At 41.9% G+C, this 25,842-nt stretch overlaps 2 protein-coding genes across 2 annotated transcripts; both read right to left on the bottom strand.

Moving 5' to 3' along the window:
- Positions 1–16,988: 16,988 nt before the first annotated feature.
- fgf4 (fibroblast growth factor 4) lies at positions 16,989–18,547 on the bottom strand (the record flags this gene model as incomplete). Its single annotated transcript, XM_080842762.1, has 3 exons — positions 16,989–17,165; positions 17,574–17,677; positions 18,253–18,547. The coding sequence occupies 3 exons, from the start codon at positions 18,545–18,547 to the stop codon at positions 16,989–16,991; spliced, it is 576 nt and encodes a 191-aa protein (XP_080698888.1).
- A 5,091-nt stretch (positions 18,548–23,638) lies between these two features.
- On the bottom strand, positions 23,639–25,361 carry fgf3 (fibroblast growth factor 3; the record flags this gene model as incomplete). Its single annotated transcript, XM_080841788.1, has 3 exons — positions 23,639–24,001; positions 24,448–24,551; positions 25,085–25,361. 3 exons carry the CDS (start codon positions 25,359–25,361, stop codon positions 23,639–23,641), a joined length of 744 nt encoding a protein of 247 aa, XP_080697914.1.
- Between the last annotated feature and the right edge of the window lie 481 nt (positions 25,362–25,842).

Below are 25,842 nucleotides of genomic sequence, written 5' to 3'. Positions count from 1 at the left end.
TTTGGGAGGAAAATTAATCGTTTAGATTAATCAACTAATCGATAAAATAGTCTATAGATTAATTGATAGAAAAATAGTCGTTAGTGGCAGCCCTAGCTGACAACATAGGAAAGTCTGTGTGACAGCTTGGAGAGATAGCTGACCGGAGGGAATAGACCCCACTGGGGCTGTCATGGGCTAGCTACCCATGTTGACAGTCTCCGACGCTGCTTCAGTATGTTGGAGACACCCGCTAAGTGCTACAGAAAGTCAACAAAGGAACATACCCCTAGAGCCTGCGAGAGCTGGGCGCAAGATGGCTCAACGACCGATCACACGGCTACGGACCCAGGAACGAAACGACTATGAGTAGGAACACAGCACATGAGACAACCATAACAGCAGCAGGACACACACTTCAGGTGTGCAGCTGAGGTTGGGAGAGAGTAACATCAGCAAGGGGGTTAAGGCTCCATCAAGGGAGGAAAAGGTGCTTGGGAGAGCAGAGACAGGGACCTCGCATTGACCAGTACTTCTTACGAAGCAGCCAGTCAAATTAGTCGAATGAAGCACAGCGACAGGACGCAAACCAAAGTTCGCAGAGCATCAGCACCCCTGTAACGGAGGAGGATAACACAAGCACAGAAATGCCAGTGGATGGACTCACCCAACCACAGAGACCTCTTAAAGAGGAAAAGATCAAAAGGCACAGACCGAGTGTGAAGTGGCCCAAAGCTGTTGAAAAGAGAGAGTGGGAAACAATCAACAACGACCTGACAAAAATCTTGTAACAACAGTTAGGAACAGCAGAGAAAAAGCTTGAAAGGATGGGAGACATTATTTACCACTACGGAGAAGAGCACCTTCCACGCCAGCCAAATCTAGGAGGCAGCAAGAGATCGAGATACTTGTCAGAGAGCGAAGGCAGCTGAGAAAGCAGTGGAAGAAGGCCTCTGACGCGGAGAGAGAAGGTCTCATGCTACTCCAAGCAGACATCAAATGCAGGCTGGCAACCTTGCAAAGAGCTGAAAACTTAAGGAAACTTCGTAGGAAGAAGAAACACTCAAGAACACGGTTCTATAAAAACCCCTTTAAGTTTGTCAAAGACCTCTTCACAAAGGAAAAGTGCATAATCCTTAAAACTCCAAAGCAAGAACTGGAAGGACATCTCGAAAAGGTCCACCAGGACACGAAAAGGCAGGAGCAGATAATCATCCCACATGACATCCCACCTATTCAACCTCCAGAATTCAATCTGGACACTGACCCTCCAAAATGGAAGGAAGTAGAGAACGTTGTCTGACGAGCAAGAGCGGCCTTGGCTCCTGGGCCTAATGGCGTACCATACAAGCTCTACAAGAACGCCCGGATGTTCTACGCTTTCTTTGGAGGCTCATGAGAATAGTGTGGCAGAAGAAAATTATACCAAAGGCATGGCGAAGGGCTGGTGGTGTGCTTATCCCGAAAGAGAAGGATTCGACAGACATCAGTCAATTCCGACCAATCTCCCTTCTCAACGTCGAAGGGAAGATCTTTTTCAGTATAATAGCACAGAGGCTGTCCGCTTACCTGGAAAGGAACAAGTACATTGATACATCTGTTCAGAAAGCAGGCATTCCTGGGTTCTCTGGTTGCCTGGAACATACTAGTATGATTTGGCACCAGATCCAAACAGCTAAGAAGGACAAGAGAGACCTCTATGTCATCTTCCTCGACCTGGCCAATGCCTTTGGCTCAGTTCCCCATGAACTCCTCTGGGAATCTTTTAACTTTTTTCACGTACCACAACCCATCACTACACTGGTAAAAGCCTATTTCCAAGACCTGCAATTGTGTTTCACAACACCTGACTTCACAACAACATGGCAGCGCTTGGAAGTAGACATAATGGCAGGCTGTACAATTTCACCTCTGGCCTTCAATATAGACATGGAAGTCATCATCAGGGCATCGAGATGGGTGGTCGGCGGTGAGAGAACTAAGGAAGGGCTCCATCTCCAACCTATCCGAGCATACATGGATGACTACACTGACCACCATGCACCAGGCGGCTACTTGCAAAACTGCAGGACAACATCAAGTGGGCCCGGATCAAACCAAGCAAATCTCAAAGCATCTCCATAGTCAAGGGACAGCTTAAAGATGTGAGGTTCTGCATTGGAGATGACCCGATACCAACTGTGTCTGAGCAACCTGTCAAGAGTCTGGGTAGATGGTACAACGAAAGCAACAATAAAGATCAAGTGCAGCAAGTAAGGCAGGACATCGCCGCCAGTCTTGAGAACATCAACAAGACCCTACTGCCTGGGAAGCTCAAGCTGTGGTGCCTGCTGTTTGGACTTCTCCCCCGGGCAGTGACGTGCGGTGAAGTCAGTACGAGGGTAGGCACTGAGTTATGAAAGCCAGATTACTTTATTTATTGTTTAGGCTAATAGGCTACGTCACAACAGTAGGTACAAGTGCAGCACACAGGCACGGTCGATCGATGTATAAAAAAAAAATCCAATCACGATAACATATCGTACTCTCAGTCTCGCACACGCATGCACACACCAGTTAATGTCCATCATCAGAATGCAAACATCTTTATCCGCACAGCGGCCAATTATGTATGTCAGTCAGCAGCAATGAGACAACACACTGCTCAATTGAATATGAAAGCAAATGGCTTGCAGTCGGCATTAATTCAACCCCACACTTATCATTTCAAAATTAAGCTCAAAATAGTTTCTAACTCACCTGACTAGCACAGCCACAATGCCAATCTTTTTTGTCATACCAGTCCGTTTGAAACGACAATTTTTGGTCCCTTTTTCTGCAGAATTTCATTTAGTGTTGGAATAGGCCTCCCTCTTGCTAGTTACTACTTTTTTCTATTAAAGTCGAGTTTGGAGAAATGTCTAAGTTCCACAATATCGGTAGATACCGCTGTTGTCATTTTTACTTTGATTTTCGCGGGGATTACGCTTAGCTGGTGTAATGACGTCAGCTGCGCAAATGTCCAGTAATATCTCAATTTTAATTGGTCCATGTTTGATACGTAACGTAGATGATTACTGGCATAACATATTTACGTGCAAAGGCACAGTAGAGTTGTGCCTTTCGACGTACATATTAAAGAATACAGAATCTAAGTGCGCATGCGCGACATGAGTTTTTCGCTGCCGTTCAAAATGAATGGACAGTAAAGGCACTGCTTATTCTACCGTTTTTTTGTATTTGTTTATGCGTAACTGATACAATTGTCATCGTAACGTCTAAACAATTGGAATAACGTATGTATTGCATATATAAATCACAAGAATACTCGGTACAAATACAAATACAAGTTTATTAAATAAAATTATTTAATAAACATTTTTACGTTTGAATTTTGTCAGGGTAGGCAGTGCCTACCTTGCCTACCCTGACTGCACGTCACTGCCCCCGGGCAATGTGGCCACTCACCGTCTTTGAGGTCCCAATAACAACAGTGGAGAAGATGGAGCGAACCATTACCTCATACATACTGTGCAAAAGTTTTAGGCAGGTGTGAAAAAATGCTATGAACTAAGAATGCTTTGAAAAATGTAAACAATAAATGTTTATTTTTCATCCATTTACATGGTAAGACTGAGCACAGCAGCAAGACACAACGTAGTTATACTGCATCAGCAGGGTCTCTCCCAGACAAAGATTTCAAAGCAGACAGGGGTTTCAAAATGTGCAGTTCAAGCTCTTTTGAAGAAGACGTTGAGGATCGTAGACGCAGTGGTCAGCCAAGGAAACTTAATGCAGCTGATGAAAAACACATCAAGCTTATTTACCTTTGAAATCGGAAGAGTTCAAGCAGTGGCATCAGCTCAGAACTGGCAGAAACAAGTGGTACCCAGGTACAGACATTTACTGTCCGGGGAAGTCTGGCCAGAAGTGGTCTTCATGGAAGAGTTGCAGCCAAAAAGCTCTACCCCGACAAGGAAACAAGGCCAAGTGACTGAACTAAGCACGAAAACATAGAAACTGGGGTGCAGAAACATGGCAGAAGGTGCTCTGGACTGATAAGTCAAAATTAGAAATATTTGGCTGTAGAAGGAGGCAGTTTGTTCGCCGAAGGGCTGGAGAGAGGTACAATAATGAGTGCCTGCAGGCAACAGGGAAGCATGGAAGAGGTTCCTTTCCAGTTTGGGGCTGCATTTCTGCAAGTGGAGTTGGAGATTTGGTCAGGATGAATGGTGTCCTCAATGCTGACTAGGGGTGGGAATCTCTTGGCACCTCACGATTCGATTCGAAATCGATTCAGAGGTCAACGATTCGATTTAAAATCGATTATCGATTATCGATTTAAAATCGATTTTGTAATTTAAAATTTTTTTTTTTTTTTTTTTTTTTTTTTTACACATCCATTTTATGTTGAAATGCAAGCTGCATCGACTATTACATTGCTCATAGAAAGTCAAAATTGTGACCATTAAAAGCTTTTACTCTAATAAAGCAAATGGCGAAGGTAATTCATCTGTTGATTTTCTTCAATTTAGACTCTGAGTTGCAAACTCAAATGATTCAATAGTCAAAATGCATCGATAATCGTTTTATCGGTTTCAAATTGATATTCGATAATCAATCGATAATTGCATTTCAACATGAAATGGATGTGTGAAAAAAACGATTATCAATTTTAAACCGATAAAACGATTATCAATCCATTTCGACTTTTAAAACATTTGAGTTTGCTACTTAGAGTCTTTGCTACACTTCCTACTTTGTGTTTGATAATTAAAGAAAATCAACAGATGAATTACCTTCTCTATTTTTTATGAGAGAAAAAGCTTTTCCTTGTCACAATTTTGACTTTCTATGAACAATCCAATAATCGATGCAGCTTGCATTTCAACATAAAATGGATGTGTAAAAAAAAAAAAAAAAAAAATTTTTTTTTTTTTTTTTTTTTAAATTACAAAATCGATTATGAACTTTTCTGAATCGAGACAGAATCGTTTTAGAGAGAATCGATTAAAATCGAATAATCGATTTTTTCCCCCACCCCTAATGCTGACAAATACAGGCAGATACTAATCCATCATGCAATACCATCAGGGAGGCGTATGATTGGCTACAAATGTATTCTGCAGCAGGAACATAACCCCAAACATACAGCCAATGTCAATAACAACTATCTTCAGCTTAAAGAGGAACAGAAAGTCCTGCAAGTGATGGTATGACCCCCACAGAGCCCTGATCTCTACATCATCGAGTCTGTCTGGGTTTACATGAAGAGACAGAAGAATCTTAGGAAGCCTACATCCACAGAAGATCTGTGGTAAGTTCTCCAAGATGTTTGGAACAATTTACCAGCCGAGTTCCTTCAAAAACTGCGCAAGTGTATCTGGAAGAATTGATGCTATTTTGAAGGCAAAGGGTGGTCACACCAAATATTGATTTAATTTAGAATTTTCTGCTGTTCCTTCACTGCATTTTGTTAATTAATGAAGAATTGATGAAAATAAACTGTTAACACTTCCATTTTTGAAAGCATTCTTAGTTTACAGCATTTTTTCACACCTGCCTAAAACTTTTGCACAGTACTGTACGTGACGAAATGGCTGGGTGTCCCACGATGTCTGAGTAACATCTGCCTCTATGGCAAAGGGGTCCTTGAACTATCTCTTACAAGTCTAACGGAGGAGTACAAGTGCTCTAAAGTAAGATTTCAGATGACATTGAAGGACTCCAAAGACCAGACCATTAGCAAGGCTGCACCTCCCCTACAAACTGGACTGAAATGGACATCATCCAAGGCTGTTCAGCAAGCAACATCAGCCCTGAGACACCAAGACATTGTGGGGAATGCTCAGCATGGAAGAGGAGGCTTTGGCCTTGCAGCAAGCAAACCATCGTTCCATAAGGCAACAACATCTGAACGCAGGAAGCTGGTGGTCGAGGAGGTGCGCAGACAGGAAGAGACTGCAAGAAGTGCAAAGGCTGTCTGTCTTGCTAAACAAGGGCAATGGACGCGGTGGGAAGGCCTGGAGAGGAGAAAGCTCAACTGGAGTGAGCTTTGGCAAATGGAGGTAAGCAACATCAGCTTCATCATAAGAGCTGTTTATGATGTGCATCCATCACCAAAAAACCTACATCAATGGTATGGCGAGGGCCCGACCTGCCCCCTCTGCCCAGCTCCAGCGACTCTCAGGCATATAATGACCGGTTGCAAGACCAGCCTATCACAAGGCCGCAACACCTAAAGGCACAATTAGGTCCTCTAGAGCCTGGCTGCAGTATTTGAGACCAAGAGAAGTGAAACCAATTCCTTACCTCCAGAAACAGGCAATCCCATCAAAACAACAACTTTCATCAGGGAGGGACAGAAAAGGCCCAAGCATCCTCCTACGAAGCCTGAAATTGGACACCTAGCCATGGCCCGGGACTGGAAGATGCTTGTCGATATTGGCCAGCAACTAATTTTTCCACCTGAGATTGCTTCTACCAACCTTAGGCCAGACATGGTACTCTGGTCCCCTTCACGAAAGGCTGTGTACATCATAGAGCTCACAGTCCCGTGGGAAAACTCTGTTGAAGAGGCCTACGAGCGTAAAACACAGAGTTGGCAGCAGATGCATCTCAGCGTGGCTGGAATGCAGAAGTCTGGCCAGTTGAAGTGGGATGCAGAGGATTTGTGGCTTCTTCCACCATCAGGTTGCTAAAAGAAATTGGAATCCATGGACAGGCTCTGCGGCAGACCGTCAGAGCAGTTTCTCAAGCAGCTGAAATAGGCAGCCAGTGGATCTGGATCAAACGGAAGGACCCTTGCTGGGCTATAACTTCATGACCCCCCACTGCCACCTGAGAACCCAATACAGATCTATTGGCACAATTGACAGTTTTAACATCTTGTTCCGTGTTTTATGATTCTGATAGTACAACATTTAAATTGTATCATAGCACATCTCTTTTCATTCATGTTATAGCTTGCTTGTGAACATAAACAGGATTAGACAGACGGCAGAGATAAATAAACATAATAAAGATAATTAATTAAGGGCACAGCACCCTCTGAAACGGTTTCATCTAGGAGCTCCTAAAACTAAAGTCGAAAGACCCTTTGCAGTTTCTCCTTCTCTCCCGTACTTCACATCATAGGTCAGTGAAAGTTGGCTGGTCTGTCACCACTGAAGGCTATATGTTTGACACTTTTCTCTCAGTCAGTTCTCCTGTGAACTCCTCAGATGATGTATCAAGAGGGTGACACTAATGTAAAAGATAGTAGTAGTAAGGCTGGCTTTACACGGAGACTAGATTCACTATTTTTCACACGAATCGAATCTTTTAATTGCGTAAGAATGGAGCCTGGTAAAGAGAAATTTGCGTAAGGATGAACCCAGCCGATTGGGATGAACCGGCTGTAGTACATCCCCCCCGCCTGTTGGTGGCGCTTTAGCGCTGCTACAGACAACTGAAAAAACGTAGAAGAAAATACAGGTAATACAGATAAAGACATTAGTCAAGCTCATATTAGCAACGTTTAGCCTAGCCGCATAGCCTACATTTAATCTGCACAGTAATACATTATGGTGGTTAATAAAATCAGTGGTCAGAGCAGACTATAGGTTATGCGAAAATGAATTCTATTTTCTATTGATAATAAAGAGTTTGGAACAGTGCAACAAAGCAATGTGCAACATGACATGTCTGTGAGTTGTCTTATGGAGAGTGTGCTTGAGTACGAGAGACCACACTGCAAGTGGTGTGGATCCTTAATGTTTCATGGTTTGCAATTGCTTCCTATTTCATGGTTTTATTACTAACAACTAGGGATGCACCGATACCAGTATTTGTATATGAATTATGAACTTTGAACTGAACTAGTTCATTTTAAAAATTGTGAACTATGAACTGAACTAGCTAAGCACACAAAGTTCACTCATGCCAGTGGCGCAAGAGACCAAAGCAACCAATCTTTACTGATGTCTTGCAAAATAAAAAAACGTGCACGCACACAGACAGAGAGAGAGAGAGAGAAGGGGAGGAAGAGAGACAGACTTATAGTGCCACATAGATGATTGTTTGTGTACTTGAGCCGGAGACTCTTTTGATCCTTTTGTAACTGAACTGTGCTCATGTGCTTATCCAGGAATAGTTCTGTTCACTTTTGAAAGCAGACATGTTGTTAACTATGCAGCAAATTGAATTGCCTTTATCTGGTTATATTTACATTTTGTTTAATGTGATGATATTGACTATTTTTTTTTTTGTTAAAACCAGAAAGCTCTGTTTATTTTTGGCTGCGGATAGCCTTCTGTTAATGTTGTACTATAGGCTTGACATAATCTGCAGAAGATAAAATAAAATCTTTCATGGAAACCAAATCTAGGAAGTATCGGTACTCGGTATTGGCAAGTACACAAATAAAAATACTCTAAAAAAGTGGTATCGGTGCATCCCTACTAACAACAAATATATGCTATTGTTGAGGGCTTTGTGCTTCACGTACTGTACCTCTGAAGTGACGTTAATGCTAGCTATCATTGTCTGAAAGGACAAGAGCTAACTTAGCAATCATCTTTATTATAGAACGTTTTGAAACCTTCTGTCTATAATAAAAATATTTATACGTCAGATTTGCTCATATAGGCTATTACTCACACTTTCAAAAAGCGGTTTTGTACAATGGTCTAATGCAAATAGATGAAATAGATAGATCAAAGTGTGGCTTGTCAATATTATCCCTTTCCTAACCACATCGATTTAGGTAGATGGGAGATACACTTGTTTTAATGCTGTTAGCAAAATTCATGTGTAATAGCAGCAAGGTAATGGCAACCCATTCAGTTATTAAATAATGCCGGTAAATAGTGTCAGGTGTTCTTGCTGGTCTCAAAAATGACGTGGCTAAGTAAGACCACGAAAAACTATCCACATGTAGGTAGCCAGCACACTATCCCAATAGAAACAACTAAGCACAGTAGAAAAAGGTAAGTCACGAAAAAGGAGCCACGTCATACATTTAAATTGTTGTACAGATTCAAATCTACTCACTTTCTACCCCGATTCGAAACGTTGCAGATACCGTGTGCGGATAGAGAGTGTTCGTCTTAACGATAGGGCTATCTGTATTAGTTTCATTTCGGACGCAGAACTCGGCTCCATGTTAACTTGGCCTAAGGTGACTGGCAGTGACCCCACCCACACTCCACACTCCAGTCCTTGGCTGGAACTTTGACAGTCTAGCCTACAGTTTTGTGAGTTTTGGCCCTGGACAACAATCACAAACTGTCGATTAGGTCTTCCAGTTAATTACGAAGTGAAACTTCTCAAATTCAATGATTTTGTCTTTGTTTGGTAAGATGTACGATGGTGTTACATGATAAATGTTCAGTGAACCAATAAACTTCATCAACTTGACCTAATCACTCCAGTAGAGTTTAGATTGATGGAAGTCATTGATGCCCCTAATCCAGACCAAATTACATTAAACATTAACATTACAAATGTCAGTAAATCAGTATTGTAAGTCACTATGAATGCAAGAGAAGGCAGCGTCAGAGAGAGTGTGTTCACCTCCATGCTTAAGATCCAGGCACCTGCTGAAGCCTTTGGTAAATCAGGCCTAAGAAAGATATGCAGTTTCACGTCCTGTTTGCCTGTGGGCCCTGTTAGCCGCTGAGGCCATGCAAAACACAGAGGAGAATGTGAAAAGCCACCATCAGGGTAATCTGTAATCTTCTTTATCCTGCACTCTGAGTTGCCCCCAGTCTCTTATCTCCCACCTTTGAAGGAGTGCACTGAAGAAGACATATGTGTTAAAAAAATATGGTTTCAAAGAGCCAACAATTGACTGTTACTCTCATTGAACATCATTACAGAGGTGGCTGAAGCTGGCTGGAACTCAAATAGTACTATCTATGGCTGTCTTTCCTGCTGGTTCTAAGCTGAATCTACAATTAGTGGCTGAAATTGCTCTCAGGGCAAGTGTTATTCCCCATCTATTTTTATTTTCTCACTGGTTTCACAAGGGTGTCGCTATGGAGTGACAGCACCCTCTAGTGGAAGCCTCCCTCATAAGGACTTTAGACTCCACCGAAGGTTCCCTGTTGTGTGGTGGGCAGATGAGTCACATTTGACCATGGGGTGAGCTTCATTAGGGACCGGTCTCCATCAAACTGGTGTGCACTGGAAGCCATGATCTTCTCCCTTCTTTCCTTTTGAGTCTTAAGCAAACATGTATGTTTAGCTGCTGTATGTTGAGCTGCTGATGGCTTTGAAAGGTTTCTTCTCACCTGTGCTGATTGAATTGGTTTAGAATGACAATGTCTCTGACAAATGTTACTGAAACCTCCTGACCTTCTTAACATTACCTTGGCTTAATTCAGTTCCCAGGGGTAATTGAGACGCAAACGTGTAAATCGACTTCTCTTTATTGAAAAAAAAGCTGTTTCATGTGGATCAGTGAGGGGAAAATAAGCGGCTTCCTTTAGTGAAATATTTCTGCCCCATCAGAGGTAAACCTCCAGGCTTGTGGAGAAGGGGGGCATGGGTGGGGAAATCAGCTACCTGTTCAAAGCCTTGCAAAGCCGTAGTCAGTCCTAAGGTGATGGTAGTGGTGGTGGGGGTGAAGGGTTTGTTGTGTGAGTGGTGCACATCAATCAAGCATCCCACATGTGTGACCCGCTATCATCCCCCATATGCCATAACATCTCCGCCGTTGAAAGACTACTATCTGAAATGGATGCCAACGCGTTTGATCAAGAAGCCCTGCTAATGAAAAGAGACGTCTTCTCCTGCTCAAGCTGCAGATCAAATCTGATGCGTTTGTGTGAGCTGGGGTGTGGCCTGAGCAGCTTTGATGAATGCGATGTGAGGCTTCAGGCCCCTGCAGTCATGTCGCTCTCCTGTGATATGAGACGGGTAGTGTGTGTGTGTGTGGGTCTGTGTGTGTGTGTGTGTGTGTGTGTGTCTGTGTGTGTGTCTGTGTGTGTGTGTGTGTGTTATCCCAGGACAACATCTACCTGACCGCACTGAGGCCGAGCAGAGGGGAGGTGCTTCAACAAGCCTGATAGCAGAGGGACCTGCTCACAACATGGCACAGGGTCAGGACACTGGACAAATAGGCAACCTCATCTATCATGCTTGATTGAACAAGAGAAAACCAGCCAGCTTTTCGAAACGGTGGTTGACACTGTGTTTTGGTATTTGACATAGTGAAAAAAAAGAACTGTGACAAGCAGTGTCTTGGCTGATTGCTCTCTGACTAACGATCTGTTAGAAATGTGTTTTTCGACTCCAACATCTCCTGACCCCTTTTTGTTGCTGATGAAGGCCTGACTGCACAAGTCGAATGCTGTGTGCTGTATGAGTGCCTCTGAAGAAGAATGGGAATATTTGTTGCCTCCCACTGGAAATGTGAAAACATGTTGGAGGAATGCAGTGGAAATACTGCTGACCTTTGGAGAACAGAAGTCCCATTTCCCCTACCCACCATGGAGACTGTTAATCGCCCGTGCACCCTCCCTCCAGAGGTGTGACTACTGGCTCACTCTCGTTAAGTACCCCTCATCACCTGGCCATCTCATCAGGGCAGATATAGAATCATGACATGTTCTTCCGTTAATTAAGGTGCATAGTTTTAGTGAGGTCTGTGGACTGTTTCTCTATCGTTTACACACACATTTGTGATTTGTTTCTCATTTTTAGAAAGCAACCGAATGATTGAATTTACTAGTTTTCGATGTATATTTTATTTGCAACTAGTTTTGGTTTTATCTTCCAATTCATTTTTGATGATATACGGACATGTGAATGATGAATGGATACACACCTCTCGTTCCCACCAGAAGCCCAGACTTTGTACTTGTGCACGTCTGTGGTCTGGGATGGACTAGCACGCAAACATGTAAGAGCTGTCACAGCAACTATGTCGCCAAGAGCATGGTAGCAAGCTTATGTCAAAGGCAAGGTTTTTGCATTCCTTTAAGGTATTTTGTTTGCAAATTTTGAACCAAGACCTCCTTACTCTTGGGTTAACCCTGATTTCTTCTTTATGTTTCAGAAAGAGAATAATAGCAAATAATTGTACTTTTTGGCAACATGTGTTGACAGTACAAAAGAGGCATGCTATTGTCTTGAGGATTGAGTAACTGTAGAGTGCATTAAAAAGATCACCGTCAGTCATGTCAGTCACCGTTGTGCTTTACCTGTGTTTTGTGTTTTATCATTTGCATGGTCATTATTTAAGGTGACTTTAAAACTACTCACCCAATCATCTGTGAAACATCTTTTACCTGCTCTGCAGGACAACCAGAGCGGGGTCAGAGTGCACAGCACAGTCAAGTTCAAGGTGGCTGAACAGTTATGAGGTCTCCAGGGAAAGGACCGGAGCACTTCTTGTTTGGAACTGGGAGATTACCTAGAAAGTGACTCTTGGTCTGCACTTGTTTTCCTCCTGGGAACACCTGTCTGTGGTTGGTGATTACATGACTGCAGTCTACATTATTTCCCTTCCCTGAGATCCCAGGCATAGCACTAAATGCAGCTCCCTGGCAAGGAGGATACGTGTGTAAGGATGTGTGTGTGTGTGTGTGTGTGTGTGTGTGTGCACGCGTGTGCTCTGTGTGTTTGTTGTGGGGAGGGGGCGTTGAAATTCCAGGCACTGTTTGAAGTACTTGCCTTTATGGCTTAACATCTGGAGGTTCACATGACTGTCCCAAAATCACTCACTCACACACACATAAACACTCATCCGCACACACCTACACAATCCCTCACACACACACACACACACACACAAACTCACAAGCACACATACACACCTCACAGCTGGCTCTACAAAGAGGGAGAGCGAGCACATGAATGTGCTGGGTTAAATACAGTCCTCCACTTTGCCAGGGCCGAGCCCAAGCACTCTACAGGTGCAGGCCTGGGCTTGTCAGAAGGGTGGACTGCGGCCAAAACATGATAGAAGGGAGCCAGAGCCTCCTCACACACACACACACACACACACACACACACACACACACACACACACACACACACACACACACACACACACACACACACACACACACACACACACACAGACACACACATACACACACACACACACTAGGGATGATTGCAGGGAAGGGTAAGGTTTGGAGATACAGAGAGGAGAGACCAAATGGATGTAAGGTGCAGTGACCAGTGACCAGTGAGGGGGCAGTGGAAGACCATGACCTTCCAAGTTAGGATTTCGTAGCTTGGCACCGCTAACCTGCTTTTGCTCCTCATTATTAAAATAGGAGCCCCTGTCATGTTCTGTGTAATTGGTTCTTTGATGTTGGTTCTGTGCTTATTTGTGATTGGGATGGGAATTCCTATTTGGGGGTAGTGAACATGAACTTGATATCTTTGCTCTTTCCCCAGATCTTGACTGCAGTACAAAGTTCAAAGTACTTTATTTGTCATTGCCACAAAGACAACGAGACAGTAGAGGCAACCAGACTTCTTACACAGCTAAATAATAATAAATAACAATTAATAAATAGATTCATAAATATCATACATAAAATAATAATAATAAATGCAATATATTTCCATATCTCCATATTTCCATATTAAGGTGCATCAAGTGTTAGAGTGCACAGTCCAAGGGGGGCGGGGTGGGCTGGGCAGTACTTGTGTAGTTTCATGGGAAATGTCTTTTGCAGGGAATGACTGCAGTGCAGTACTGCAATGTGAGCGATCAGTAACAGACTTACATTTCCACCTGCTTATTGTTTTCCATTTAACCCAGGGGTAGTACTGATAATGGATCAGGGATAGTCTCAACAACGGGGCAGCCAAACAGTCAGCTGAAGGCTTTCTAGAGCAATGTTTAGAATCTGCAGTTCACTTCATGCCGACAGCAGTGAGTATTAAGTACCCACTTTGAACACATTTATGTAATCCCTGTTGCACCATACATGCGACCCTGAGTCGGTGCACTGTCCTCCTGGTTAGGTTTATGTCCAAAAGAGGTCTGACATATATTGCTTTCTGCAATAGCAAGTAATTTTTCTTACTGTTTGCTAATGGCTGAAATTGAGTATTAAGTGGATGTGACACCCTCTCAGATACTGACTCTTATGTGGTCTTATTCCACCAATCTGTACAACCCTCAGAAGTTTCATTAAAACATTCACCAATTCACCCATTTATGCATTCACTTACAGTAAGATGTCATTTTCGAGGGGGTGGGGGTCAAAACAATGCTCACTGCCCCCCCACCCCCACCTTGCATGTGTGCCATATGACAAAGAGGCCGCATACATACACGTCCATTCACAAGTACTGGAGAGGTGCTGTCCTCTGCTCCCTGCAGTTCCCCCCCCCCCCCCCCCCCCCAAGCTTACGTGTGTGCTTTGCCGCTGTCGAGTATGGACAGACAAACTGAAGGTTCTCTCACTGTCCCTCTCGGCCTGCCTCCTTGTTTACTAAGGCCATCAACTAAACTTGGGTCAATTACCATCAATACACTTTGTGTTAACACACACATTGTTGTCAATTTCCTGGGTCCGTCTAGACCCGTGTGAAACCTTTGTATAGATGAGGACATGAAAGGCTCTTGGGGACTATAGGGGCCCTTGAGGTAAACTGTGCAATTTAAGAAAAGACCTAAGAGGAAGAAAAAAAGAATTCTTCCTAAAGAGGTACAATGAGACAGAGTTGGCAAAAAGACTTGAAATAATACTCAGGTATTTGTGAAAAAAATAAAGGATCAGGGGAGTTTTACACTTTGTTAGACCACGAGAAAGAAAAAAGAGAGGGAGCTAGCTAGAGAGAAAGAGAGAGAGCAGACAGGGCTGACCACCATAACCAAAATCACAGCCTGGTAATTTATCTCTGCTTTGTCCTCCCTTCATTTTCACAGTTTGCCTGAAGTCTTCAATTTCATCATGTTTATTCCCATGTCCATGGCCAGTTTACAGATGTGATTTCACCTCCATTAGCACACTCAAGGGGTGTGAACTCTCACAGCTATCAGCACGGTAATCTGCCTTCAGCTGGGCCTAACATCATTCTTATTAATCGAACCCCGACGAGAAACAGCGTCTCACCTACTGTGGATGAGCAGATGATCACACCACCAGGTGCGGTGTGGAGTTGGTGACATGTTCATATACATGTTTGTTGCAGTTTTCAGATTACATTTACCTCTTAAACCAATAGGGTTAGTAATGAAACAACATACATTGGATGTGTTTCCTGGGAACCATGACAAGGACTATTTCTGAAGTCTGAAGACTAACCTTTTGGTCATTGTTCAGAACATTGACTACATGGCAAAGTTTATGGGAGTGGTAGGCACGAATGAAAAGGCCCCAAGGCCATATACTATGAACCTATTGGCTTTAAAATTGCTTTAAAATCCACTAATGATATTTGCAGTACTGAGTAAATGCTTGGTTCATGAATTACATACTCCCTCGCTAAGTGTATGTCTGTGTGTGTATGTATGTGTGTATGTCTGTGTGTGTATGTATGTGTGTGTGTGTGTGTGTGTGTGTGTGTGTGTGTGTGTGTGTGTGTTTATGCATGCATGCTTGTGTTCTCTGTGTACAATGAGCATTTTATATCTGCCACATAATATATTTTTTCAGTACTAGTCATTTATGATTCTTCACACAACACTATCGATGTGATTGTTCACGAGCGATGGTGCATGCAATGGTGTTTTGTTTTTTACTAAATCAAATCCATTCACATTTTCCAGTGTTGCAGAACATGATTTATTCTAAGTTACATCATAATGTGCACAGCACATAAACCACAATGTGCAACAGGACCTGTATAAAACTACAGACATGCTGATGAATGTACAATACAATAAACATACTATACAGAAAACATATATAAACAACTTTCTTTACAGGCAAAAAAAAAGAGTTACTTACTAAAATACAATAATCACATAGAGCGCACTTATCAAGAAGCTTACTTTTGAATCGAAGTGTTATATCCTGCTGTCACATGAATGTGTAGCCCACAAACAGAGACCATAGGAAGACAGAACAGTTCAGTGATAAAACAAGTGACCTTCAGAGACAGATTGACACTCGTTCCTCAACCGCAGTTATAAGTTAAGTGGTAAATTAATGACTTGATGCATACATATACTGTATTTAGCAAATCATCAATTTCACCAGGTCATCTCATATCTATTAAGCTCTTTCCAAATCAGAATGGTGTCAAATCTGGGAAGAGTACAGTAATATTCCAACTGCTTTTTGCGTTGGCTTTATACACAGACAGATTGTTTACTAAAATGTTAGATCAGTTCAGAAATAAGAAAACCCCTGGGATGGAGCAAAAGATCAGAATCATACTATGTTGTGCTAACAATTAATCCATTAATGAGGTAGAAACAAAAAGAGTTACACAAATGCCACATTGAAACAATACAGTGTCATGTAACATATCTTCAAAACACTGCCTGTAGTAGTAAACAAGGATACACTTTTGGGTGGAACTGAACCACAAGGTTTTTCTTTCTTTTTTTTTGGCGGGTGGGGGCATAGTTGTTAAAAACACATATGATAAAGTCAGACAGTCCAACATATAAGGTTAAATGTTGTACATCTGTTTCTCTTTGCCACAGACAGCGGGTTCATTGATGCTCACAGATTAGGGCCCCTATGGTGACTGAAAAGGGGGGGGAATGTGGCCCTTCAGTCATTGCGCCATACTTTGTAAACAGTGCAAATAATCCTTTTTAAAAGTCCATTAATGTCATGATATATCGGTCTTGTAACACATAAGTAGCAGCACTGGTTCAGATAAATATTAAAAATACTCGACTTGTCATTCTCTCAGCTCTGGACTTGTGCTTTTTAAGTAATAAAAAAAAAAATCTCAGAGGAAATAAATAAAACATCTTACACAATATACATACTTAAATAATAATATTTAAATATATATTCCAAAATCGTTTTTGTTCATTATTGTTGTTCAAAGTGCTTTCATTTTCTGTCCATCTACTTCCCTCCAAGGTGTGAGGTAACTGACTGACCCAGTGTCAGTCAGATTCTCGGTAAGAAGTGTGTCACTGTCATCGTTGGAGTCACTCTGTTTCCTTTCTTCGTTCTGCCTGTCTTGCTCAGTCCAATATACATCACTGGATGAGCTGCTGATTCATATGCATTGTAGTTGTTTGCCAGAAGAGTCTCCTTAAACTTGCAGTCGTTGTTGTAGTGGCTCTGTAGAAAAGAGAACGAAAGCATATTGAATTATCATATTCATCCACTTTAGAAGATGCACTAATGGATATACTTATTGCACTTACAGCAGCTGAGAATGAGAAGATAAAAGTAAACACAAACAATGACGTAAATACTGTATTAAGAACATTGCAGTTTCTTTACTTGTGATTACTGGAACACTTCCTAAAGCTTAGTGAACAAGGGTGTGTGCATAGTTTCTAAAGGAAAGGTAGTATAGACTGATTACAAACTGGGCTATCAATTAGGCTGTTGCTTTAGTATTAAAACATTAATCTATAGTAGCTGCCGGCCTTATTGTACTGCAACAGACTATTCTGACACAGTTTATTAATTGTCTGGGATATTTCTGGGAAGAACATTGATACACACACACTTGATACTTACAGATCCATAGAGCTTCCCTTTGCTGTTCATGGCAATGAAAAGACCACTGCGAACACCAAAAAGAGTCACTACTCCTCTCTCCACCGGCGATATCTCCAAAAGACCTGAGATACACAGGCAAATATGAGCATGGAATTATTTTCCAAATGACCGGAGACATCCATTAATTTGGCTTTGAAGTGCCAATGAAAGATTGATATTTATCAACAGTTCAATCAACCAATCACAGATAGATTGACAGACAGACTGACAGACGGGCAGCTAGACAGACAGACATTATTCATGTGACCAGAATACCAAATTACCTAAAGCTATGATAAGAATTTAAGAAATTCAACTTAAATTTTTGCCAGTAATTGTTTTGCTGAAGAGACGAATGCTTGTGTTCCTTTGAAAATTAACCTGTGGAAGTCAAAACGGCTCATAGCAAAGTTAACCTCTGAGACCTGATGTATGTTGTATGTTATCTGAGCGATTAGTCTGCCAGCACGTTTAACATGTGGTATATTTGTTGAAGAAAGTGGTTAGAAGCAGTGTTGCTGCATGCAAATACCTGTCTTGTATGACAGCTGTTTTTATCCTACTGAATATTACCACCTCTCACGTCTGAATTATTAAATAAGAATAGAGTTAGGTAATAAGGTGGCCATAAAACATGAGTGCCCTAAGCTATACTTACTGTATCGATTTTCGTTATGCACCCCGTTTATCTTGCCATCCGGTAACACTTGAATGTGGAACCCAATCCCCACATTGCAATACAGCCGTCTTAGTCTTTTGATGCCCATAAGATAATCACCATCTCGGTTGATGTCTCTTTTCTCCCAGGGATTACGAGCCAATGAACGCGAGTAAAGTGTCTCCCAGTGTCGTCCCGGAGTGCCGTTCGGCCGCACCGAAAACGGGGCTGAGCGCACTGCGACTGAAAGCAGTCCGAAGATAATTAGAGTTGAAAAAGCCGATGTCACGCTCATTCTGGTCGATTTTGAAATTCTCACGCTCCAAGAAGTAAGTTTAAATGGCGCACGTCACTTCGAATAACTATTTGGCGCTTGAGAAAGTTATCCGGACAACGCGGAACGTCAGTTTCGAGCACAACTGTGACTTTTCCATTGACTCTGTGTGGAGTCACTTCGATCACTAAATAGTTTCCACCGCGGTTGAATCGAACTCGATTGCGTCGTTGCCGTCTGAGTTGTGTATTGTTGGTCGTCGGTATTCGCAAGGCATTGCCGAACCATGGCACCTTTCACTTAGTGGCGGTATTTATAGGCTATCTGCGTCGAAATTACATCACACACGCCACCTACTGCAACATGAGGTCGCTCTCATCCCTTGCAATACTCGTCAGCTTCACAGATGTTGGTTCAGTATTCGCAACACCCACCTCGCAAGAGGTTAAGAAACAACAAACAAACTAGTTGTTGGTCCAGTAATTGTATTTTCCGATTATTATTAGTATGCAGGCCTTGGGCTGTATGACTGTATTTAGTCTGTAACCTATTTAGAGAGACACATTTTTTAACTGAAATTCGGACGGAATGTGATATTGTGCATTACACGATTTCGTGGATTTTTCACGATCCTTTGCCTTTAGTCATTTTAAACAGGAGTTTAGCTTGGATATCGGTGCTATTGTCATGTTAAATTAGCCAGCAGCAGAGGATGAAGTTAAGGTATTTAATATGAAAATCTAACGTGCTTCTGGTGCGTTCATATTGTCAGTGTTATTGCATATTGCATCTCCCTCTCCCTCCCTCCTTGTGGAAGCAGCACTGTAACCTAACAAGCGAAGGCCAGCTTTGAAGAACAGGTGTAAAGTTGTGGTGGCGGTAGCGGTGACAAGCACAGGGAAACAAATCTTACTAGTTAGACACTTTCAGTCATACTGAACATCGGAGCTTCCAGTGACAGCCTATTGAGAAATATTTTCTTTCAATAGTCTAGCTGTCGCACGACATCAAAGGTCCATTCAAGAGATGAAGCCAACGTGTGATCTTGGGCCTCAAAGCATGTCTATTGACAGTATAATACACAACCTGAGTGTCATGGAGGTGTGAAGTGGGACGCAGACTTTTTTTGCACCTGTTTCACGCCATGATGACCTCTCCTCATTGGCGGGAGGAATTTTTATTTAAAGGTAGCCTATCAATTCACCCAGAACTACAATTAAGAAGCCATAAAGACTGGCTGAACTAAACCGTTTTTTCATCTACCCTCACAATCATGATCAAATATCAATTTAGTATGTCTGTCTGTGTTAAATGGGCAGATTTAATCATGTGGTCAACATTTTAATGAATTGCTATAGTCTAATGTCTGGAGCCTCTTCGGAGTGATCTGTGGGTGTCCCTGTATACTGATGATGGGACAGTAGGTTTCTTGAATGGCACACAGACACAGCAAATGACGACACCCTTGAAAGAAACGAGGTGAAAGCAAACTCTTGCCATTACTAGGACTATATGATGGCTAATGAAATGCAGATCGACAAGGCCTGACAGTCAAGAAGAAAGTCATGCCTTAATGTGAGGTTATACAAAGGAATGTCTTTGTCAAGAGCCCAAAAAAGAGCCTTTGATCTGCCTCTATGTGGAGGATGACCCATTGTCTGCAAATAATTATAACGCCGAGACAAAACATTCAAAAAAGAAAACATGCCTCGTAATTACATACATAAAAAGGTTTAGTCAGTGTGCAGAAGATTCGCTTGAAAACGTTTTCTCACGTTCACGTTTGGGTGACCCTGAATACCTCTCAACTCGCCTTTGAAACATGACAGTAGGCTAATATCGAATGTAGTCTTATCTCAAAGTTTACTCCCGAATTATTTTAACCTGCGACAGTCTCTCTCAGCGGGCAATGAATAGCCCACATGTCCAAAGTGAAAGAAAATTAATCAGACTAAAAGACTTTCGGCTGTCGTGATCTGTTAAAGCTGTTTAGCATCTCCCTGTAATCATTGTGAATATGTTTCGATTGCCTAATGACACGGATGCAGAACTGTCTCAGGCACTTGTGATTCGATTCTTGACTTAAATATATGCAAGACTACTACTTATGGATAAGCAGGCTGAAACGTCATACTAACAATATGTAGGCTACATGAGCCGCTAAGGGAACATTTTTAAACTTCTGATGGGCTTTCATAGTCGAACTTACGCCCAAAGCCGATCAGACCGTCGCTCTCCATGGTACTGTTTCAACTTCATCCCCATTAATGCTAAAACACAGATTTTGCGTGAATAATAAATTAAACATAATAATTAGTCAAATAGATGTAATAGACACCGAGATTTGCCACTTATTTTGATAAGATGTATCTTTTTAAAGCGTGCTGATTCGGGCTGGTGCCTGTATAGGAATTACTTTGGATGTCCAACGTTTAATTTCCGTTACCTCATTTATGTAGGCTATGATTAAAATAAAGAATTGATACAAAGCATTTAAAGAAAAGGATTTTACTTTTTACAGGGAACGGTTATACCTAAACATTTGAAGAAATATTTTACCTACTAAGGGCTCTGCAACTTGTAAAGTTTTTAAAGGACTTTAACACGTCAGGAATAAAAGATGTTCCATTGGACACATTTTATATAAAAATGGGGCAAACATACAAGAGTTGATGGTGACAATGTATTTCTTATTTTGGGGAAATGCAAACAACAGGGGTTCTGCTCTTGGCTCGAAATATCTCCTAACAATTTACAAACTGGAAGAATTGATTTGTCAATAGTTTTGATGGAGAGCTGTTTCCTGTATGAGGGTCTCCAGTCCTTCAGGCCCTTTGACTGGTTGATTTAGAGAAAAAAAGAAGTTATGTCACAGCACGTCTGATTTTCTTGGATGGCTTCAGGCTACTGTAAACCCCCAGGGCAGGAAAATGTTCACCACTGTGACTGTCTGTGACAGTTGCCAGACCGTGCAAGATAAAATATTCTAGCCCCCATACAAGCCATGCGTTATCATATCACTTCCTATTTTACTTTCCAACCTCATCACTCTAGTGCCTCTGGATGCATCATGGTCTTGATGCACATGCTCAACACATGTGTTTATGGCGGTAACCACTCTGCTGTTGGCAAGACTGAAAGGAAAGTTGGAGTATTCCATTTTTATCACTGTGTAGAGTTGATGTTCTATTATGTCATTTCTGTAATTATGTAAATGTGTATTCAGTGTGCAAAAAATGGGACCGTTGCACGTATGGGGGAAGATGAAATACTCAAGCAGGATTCCCCTCTCCCAGGTGCAGTGCAATGTATTACGCTGACTCTTTTTCACAGATGCAGCCCCTAGGGTGCAGTGTCTGCCAATAAATAGTGAATGAATGAATGAATGAGAATACATATGAGAAGTTCAATTCAGTTCAGTTTGCGTCTTATTTTCTGATCACCAAGCAGTGCATGTAAAGAATGATAACAGTCCACAACACATGTCTTCTGTTACTCTTTTCATTTGTTCCGACAGACATTTATTTCATAGGTTGTATTCTTGCAAAATAGAAAAAAAAGAACAAACCTACTTTTAGTGAAGGTATTTTCTTAATTTGTTGTTTTCCGTTGTCAAACATCATGAAGAAATAGTCATTTGTTATTTTTATGTCAAGGCTTCATGATACATTAAATTACATTGTTTTTTTAGATATGAAGTTGGACATAAAGTCCAGCATCATGAAATGGCTATAATCTTCTTGGATGTATACATCATGTGTTCTTAAACACTACCTCACTTCCACACTTGGCTCTTTTCCAATGACAGTTCTTTGCATATGTATCTGTAAACCTATTCACCACTGCCTTTGTGTTAAGTTACAACGTTGAGTCCTGCCCTCACAAGGTGTTGGACAGGTTTATAGATTTAAAAAGTAGGTAACTGTCCTTTTCCCCGTCCACATGTAGACCAAATGTCCTCATGTCTGCTTTCAGATGTTTATTGTAGTATAGGTCAAGCCCTGTGAGGCTAGCATTTAGCAAGCTAAAGCAAGCACAACATTGCCACATGTCAGGCAGCTCGGACACTAAATGTCCTGTTATTGACGGTAAAACTAAATATTGACTGTCTAAAGAATTTTTAGTAGGGTGTTTCAAAGCAACGGCCTTGTTTGGACATGACACATCAGTCCGACTTTCAGACGGCCTAGCTTCCCATGTCTCCCCAGAGGACAGCTCCATTGTTCCTGGCAGGAAACGACCGGTTCTTCCCAAGTATAACATTACTTTTTAAATGACTATCAGCACATCTTGCCTTTGCCCTTGACGTGGGCAGAGTCATGTCATCAGGGGAAGGATTTGTTTTGGTGTAAAAAACTTTTTCAGAAACTCCTCTTTGGCTAATTAAATTTCAAGGCCTCTGCCTGGAGTTCATTATTTCTCCTCAGTACAGTATTGCCATTCTGATTTGGCAAAATTCTAAAATGTTCAAAAGTCTAAATAATGGAGTTGTTGGGATATTCTTATTGTAGTGCAAGTTTTCAGATGACCAGATGAAAGGGACATTGTTTCCTCATGCCTCTAATGTGATAAATTAGACATATCTCTTTTTCAATTTCCTAGACGTCCATTTAGCTGCATAGTAAACATAAATTGGTTGAATTGGCTGTTCTCTTCAACAACCTGTTTGACTTTCTCAAAAGAATTGTGGGTTCAGAGCGGTCAAAAACAATCATCAATCAATCAAGAAAATACTTTCTTTATAATTTAAACATTTATGAAATGTAATAAATAAGCATTACACACACGCATGATGCCATGTTTACTAAACACCAAATACATGCCAAACACAAACATTCTTGTTGATACGCTACATTGTTGTACATTAAAATGTGTACATGTGTGTACATCTCATCTCAGTTTCCATGTCAAAGAACACCTTTAATAATTTAGCCACAAGAACTTCACCATTTCTTAAGACAAATCACATCAGACATCACCAAACTCAAGATCAGCAACGAACATACATCATTTTAAAATGTTGACCCTTTAACGATGGATACGTTCCAGTGTGCTCTTCCAACCGTGCCGTGTGATTCGCTAGCCCCACCTGGCTTTGCCCCGGTGCCCCCTTCAATCATCTCTGGCCAAGTCTCTCAAGAGGCTTTCCCGGTAGTGCCGGCTGATGTGAAACAGGTCCACCATGTCATGGTCCTTGTGCCCCAGCACCCGAGGCAGGAAGAGTGCGGCCCTCTCGGTGCGTCGGGTCCTGCAGCCCCTCCTGGGCCGACCCTTGCCATTGATGGAGACGTACCAAAGCCTCTCTGGGTTGGGTCTGTGCTTGCTGTTGTGGCGGCTGCTGCTGCTGCTGCTGCCACTGGCCATGCTGCTGTTGGTTGTCGGGGGAGATGCGGTGTGGTACTGTCGAGAGGCGTAGGTATTGTAGCCAAGTTCATGCATCCTCTCAATGAACTCACAGTCCTTGTTGAAGGAAGCCTAAAAAAAGTATCAGGATGAACTCCCCAAGTCATGTAGTGTTCATTACAGATATTTTAAGAGAGGGCTCTGACAGTGACGTATTTTTCCATGACAGACACCATGACTCAGAAAGACTAGGGAATGATTCAGAAACCAACGAAGGCTTTTCTGGTTCATTTCATGTTTAGTTCTGTGTTTACAGTTCTAGCATCTCATCTTCAAATAACTCATTACTCAAAAAAGTATGTGCAATATAACTGTATGAAAACACATCCATAACAGTTTTGCAGAGATCATTGTTGAACCATCTTATATGAGAAATATTTGCAATGTTTCAGGATAATCAACAAAAGAACTGAGGAATGTAACATCTAGTATCTATGGTTAGGGTTAGGGTAGAAGTATAATTTAAAAATATGCTTGAAAATACAGGCAGAGTTCAAATTAAATATTAGCGTACTTACAGAACCATACAGTCGTCCCCTGTTGTTCATGGCCAAATATCTTCCTGAAAACAGACCTTTAATTGCAACCACTCCGACATCAACAGCTGTGATCTCCAGAATGCCTGGTTGAAATTAAAGTATAGGGTAGATAGGACTAGTATACTATAGGACTGCTTGTTGTTAAGAGACTGTACAACATATAGTACAATGGCAAATAAATGTACACTATACTGTACAATGTCAATAGTAGTACGATAACATGCTCTCCGAGGAAAGCATTCCTAGAAATCACACCCTCCCACAAAACCTATTATTGACACTAGTACTATAATTCTGGAAATGTGTCTTACAATATTTTAGTACTAGTCAAATTAGTGCATAAATTAGATTTTATTGTGAAATAACTAACAGATTTGAGCTCGTTGTTCATTCTACAACTATCCAGTCTATACATAACTTTGTTTACCAAAGTAGACTACAAATAGGTGGGACCCTTTGGTGGACTTGCTATGCCTTTGATTTACAATCTCACTTTTGTCCACATTTAGAGCAAGGGCTAAAAATGATGCTGAGCTTTACACCATAAATCAATGCCGGAGTCAAGTAACCTTAAGTAAGGCACAGGACACCAAATTATTATCGTATGGTAACTTACTAAAAGGATTATTTTCTTCAATGGAACCATCTATTTGGCCGCTGGGATGTATTTGTAAGTGATACTTCGTGGCACAGTAAAGCTTTCTGCGTCTCGGTGCTCCGCCAAGGTGTTCATACACGCCGCCACGTCCTCCAGCATCCCTGCGATGTCTCGGCTCGCATGTTTGTCCCCTATTACAGGATAGCGCGGGTGGCCTCTCTGAAGCCAGGCACACAGACTTCGAGTGACCGGAATCCAGCAATCCCAGACAGACCACGAGTAAAATCAATAGCATTATGGCATGGCCCGGTGCCGTATTCCTTTCCGTTGAGAAAATGGAGTGTTCTCCATTGAAAAGTTTTTGCGCCACCAAGAAGAAAGTAACTAGTCCGAAACGCATTAACAATAATTCAGTTGGCATCAATAGGTTTTGCGTCGCCCATGCGTCCAGTCATGTCTCTAAATAAACTGTATCCTCATAACATTTCACAGGAGATTCCGTCGTCAGATGTCCCTGTGTAAACGACGGGCAGACAAAAAAGAATCGTTCAACAATACCCCAGGTTACATCCATCAGCTACTTAAGGAAGGCAAGGTAGGAGTCTCTCTCATATGAACTATAAGAATGCAGGCTGGATGAAATTACATAGTACACATAGTGGCGTGCGGAAGACCGCATCACTGCTCGAGCAGCCGTGCGAGGGCACCAGTTTCCAAAGGGCTCACCATTCTTCAGAGACGGGCGTTGCGCTTTCGGCAGAGAAAACTTTTTGAGT

This window comes from Sprattus sprattus (genome assembly GCF_963457725.1).
Source record: "Sprattus sprattus genome assembly, chromosome: 7".
NCBI classification, from domain to species: domain Eukaryota; kingdom Metazoa; phylum Chordata; class Actinopteri; order Clupeiformes; family Clupeidae; genus Sprattus; species Sprattus sprattus.
This window is presented reverse-complemented; position numbering and strand designations above follow the sequence as displayed.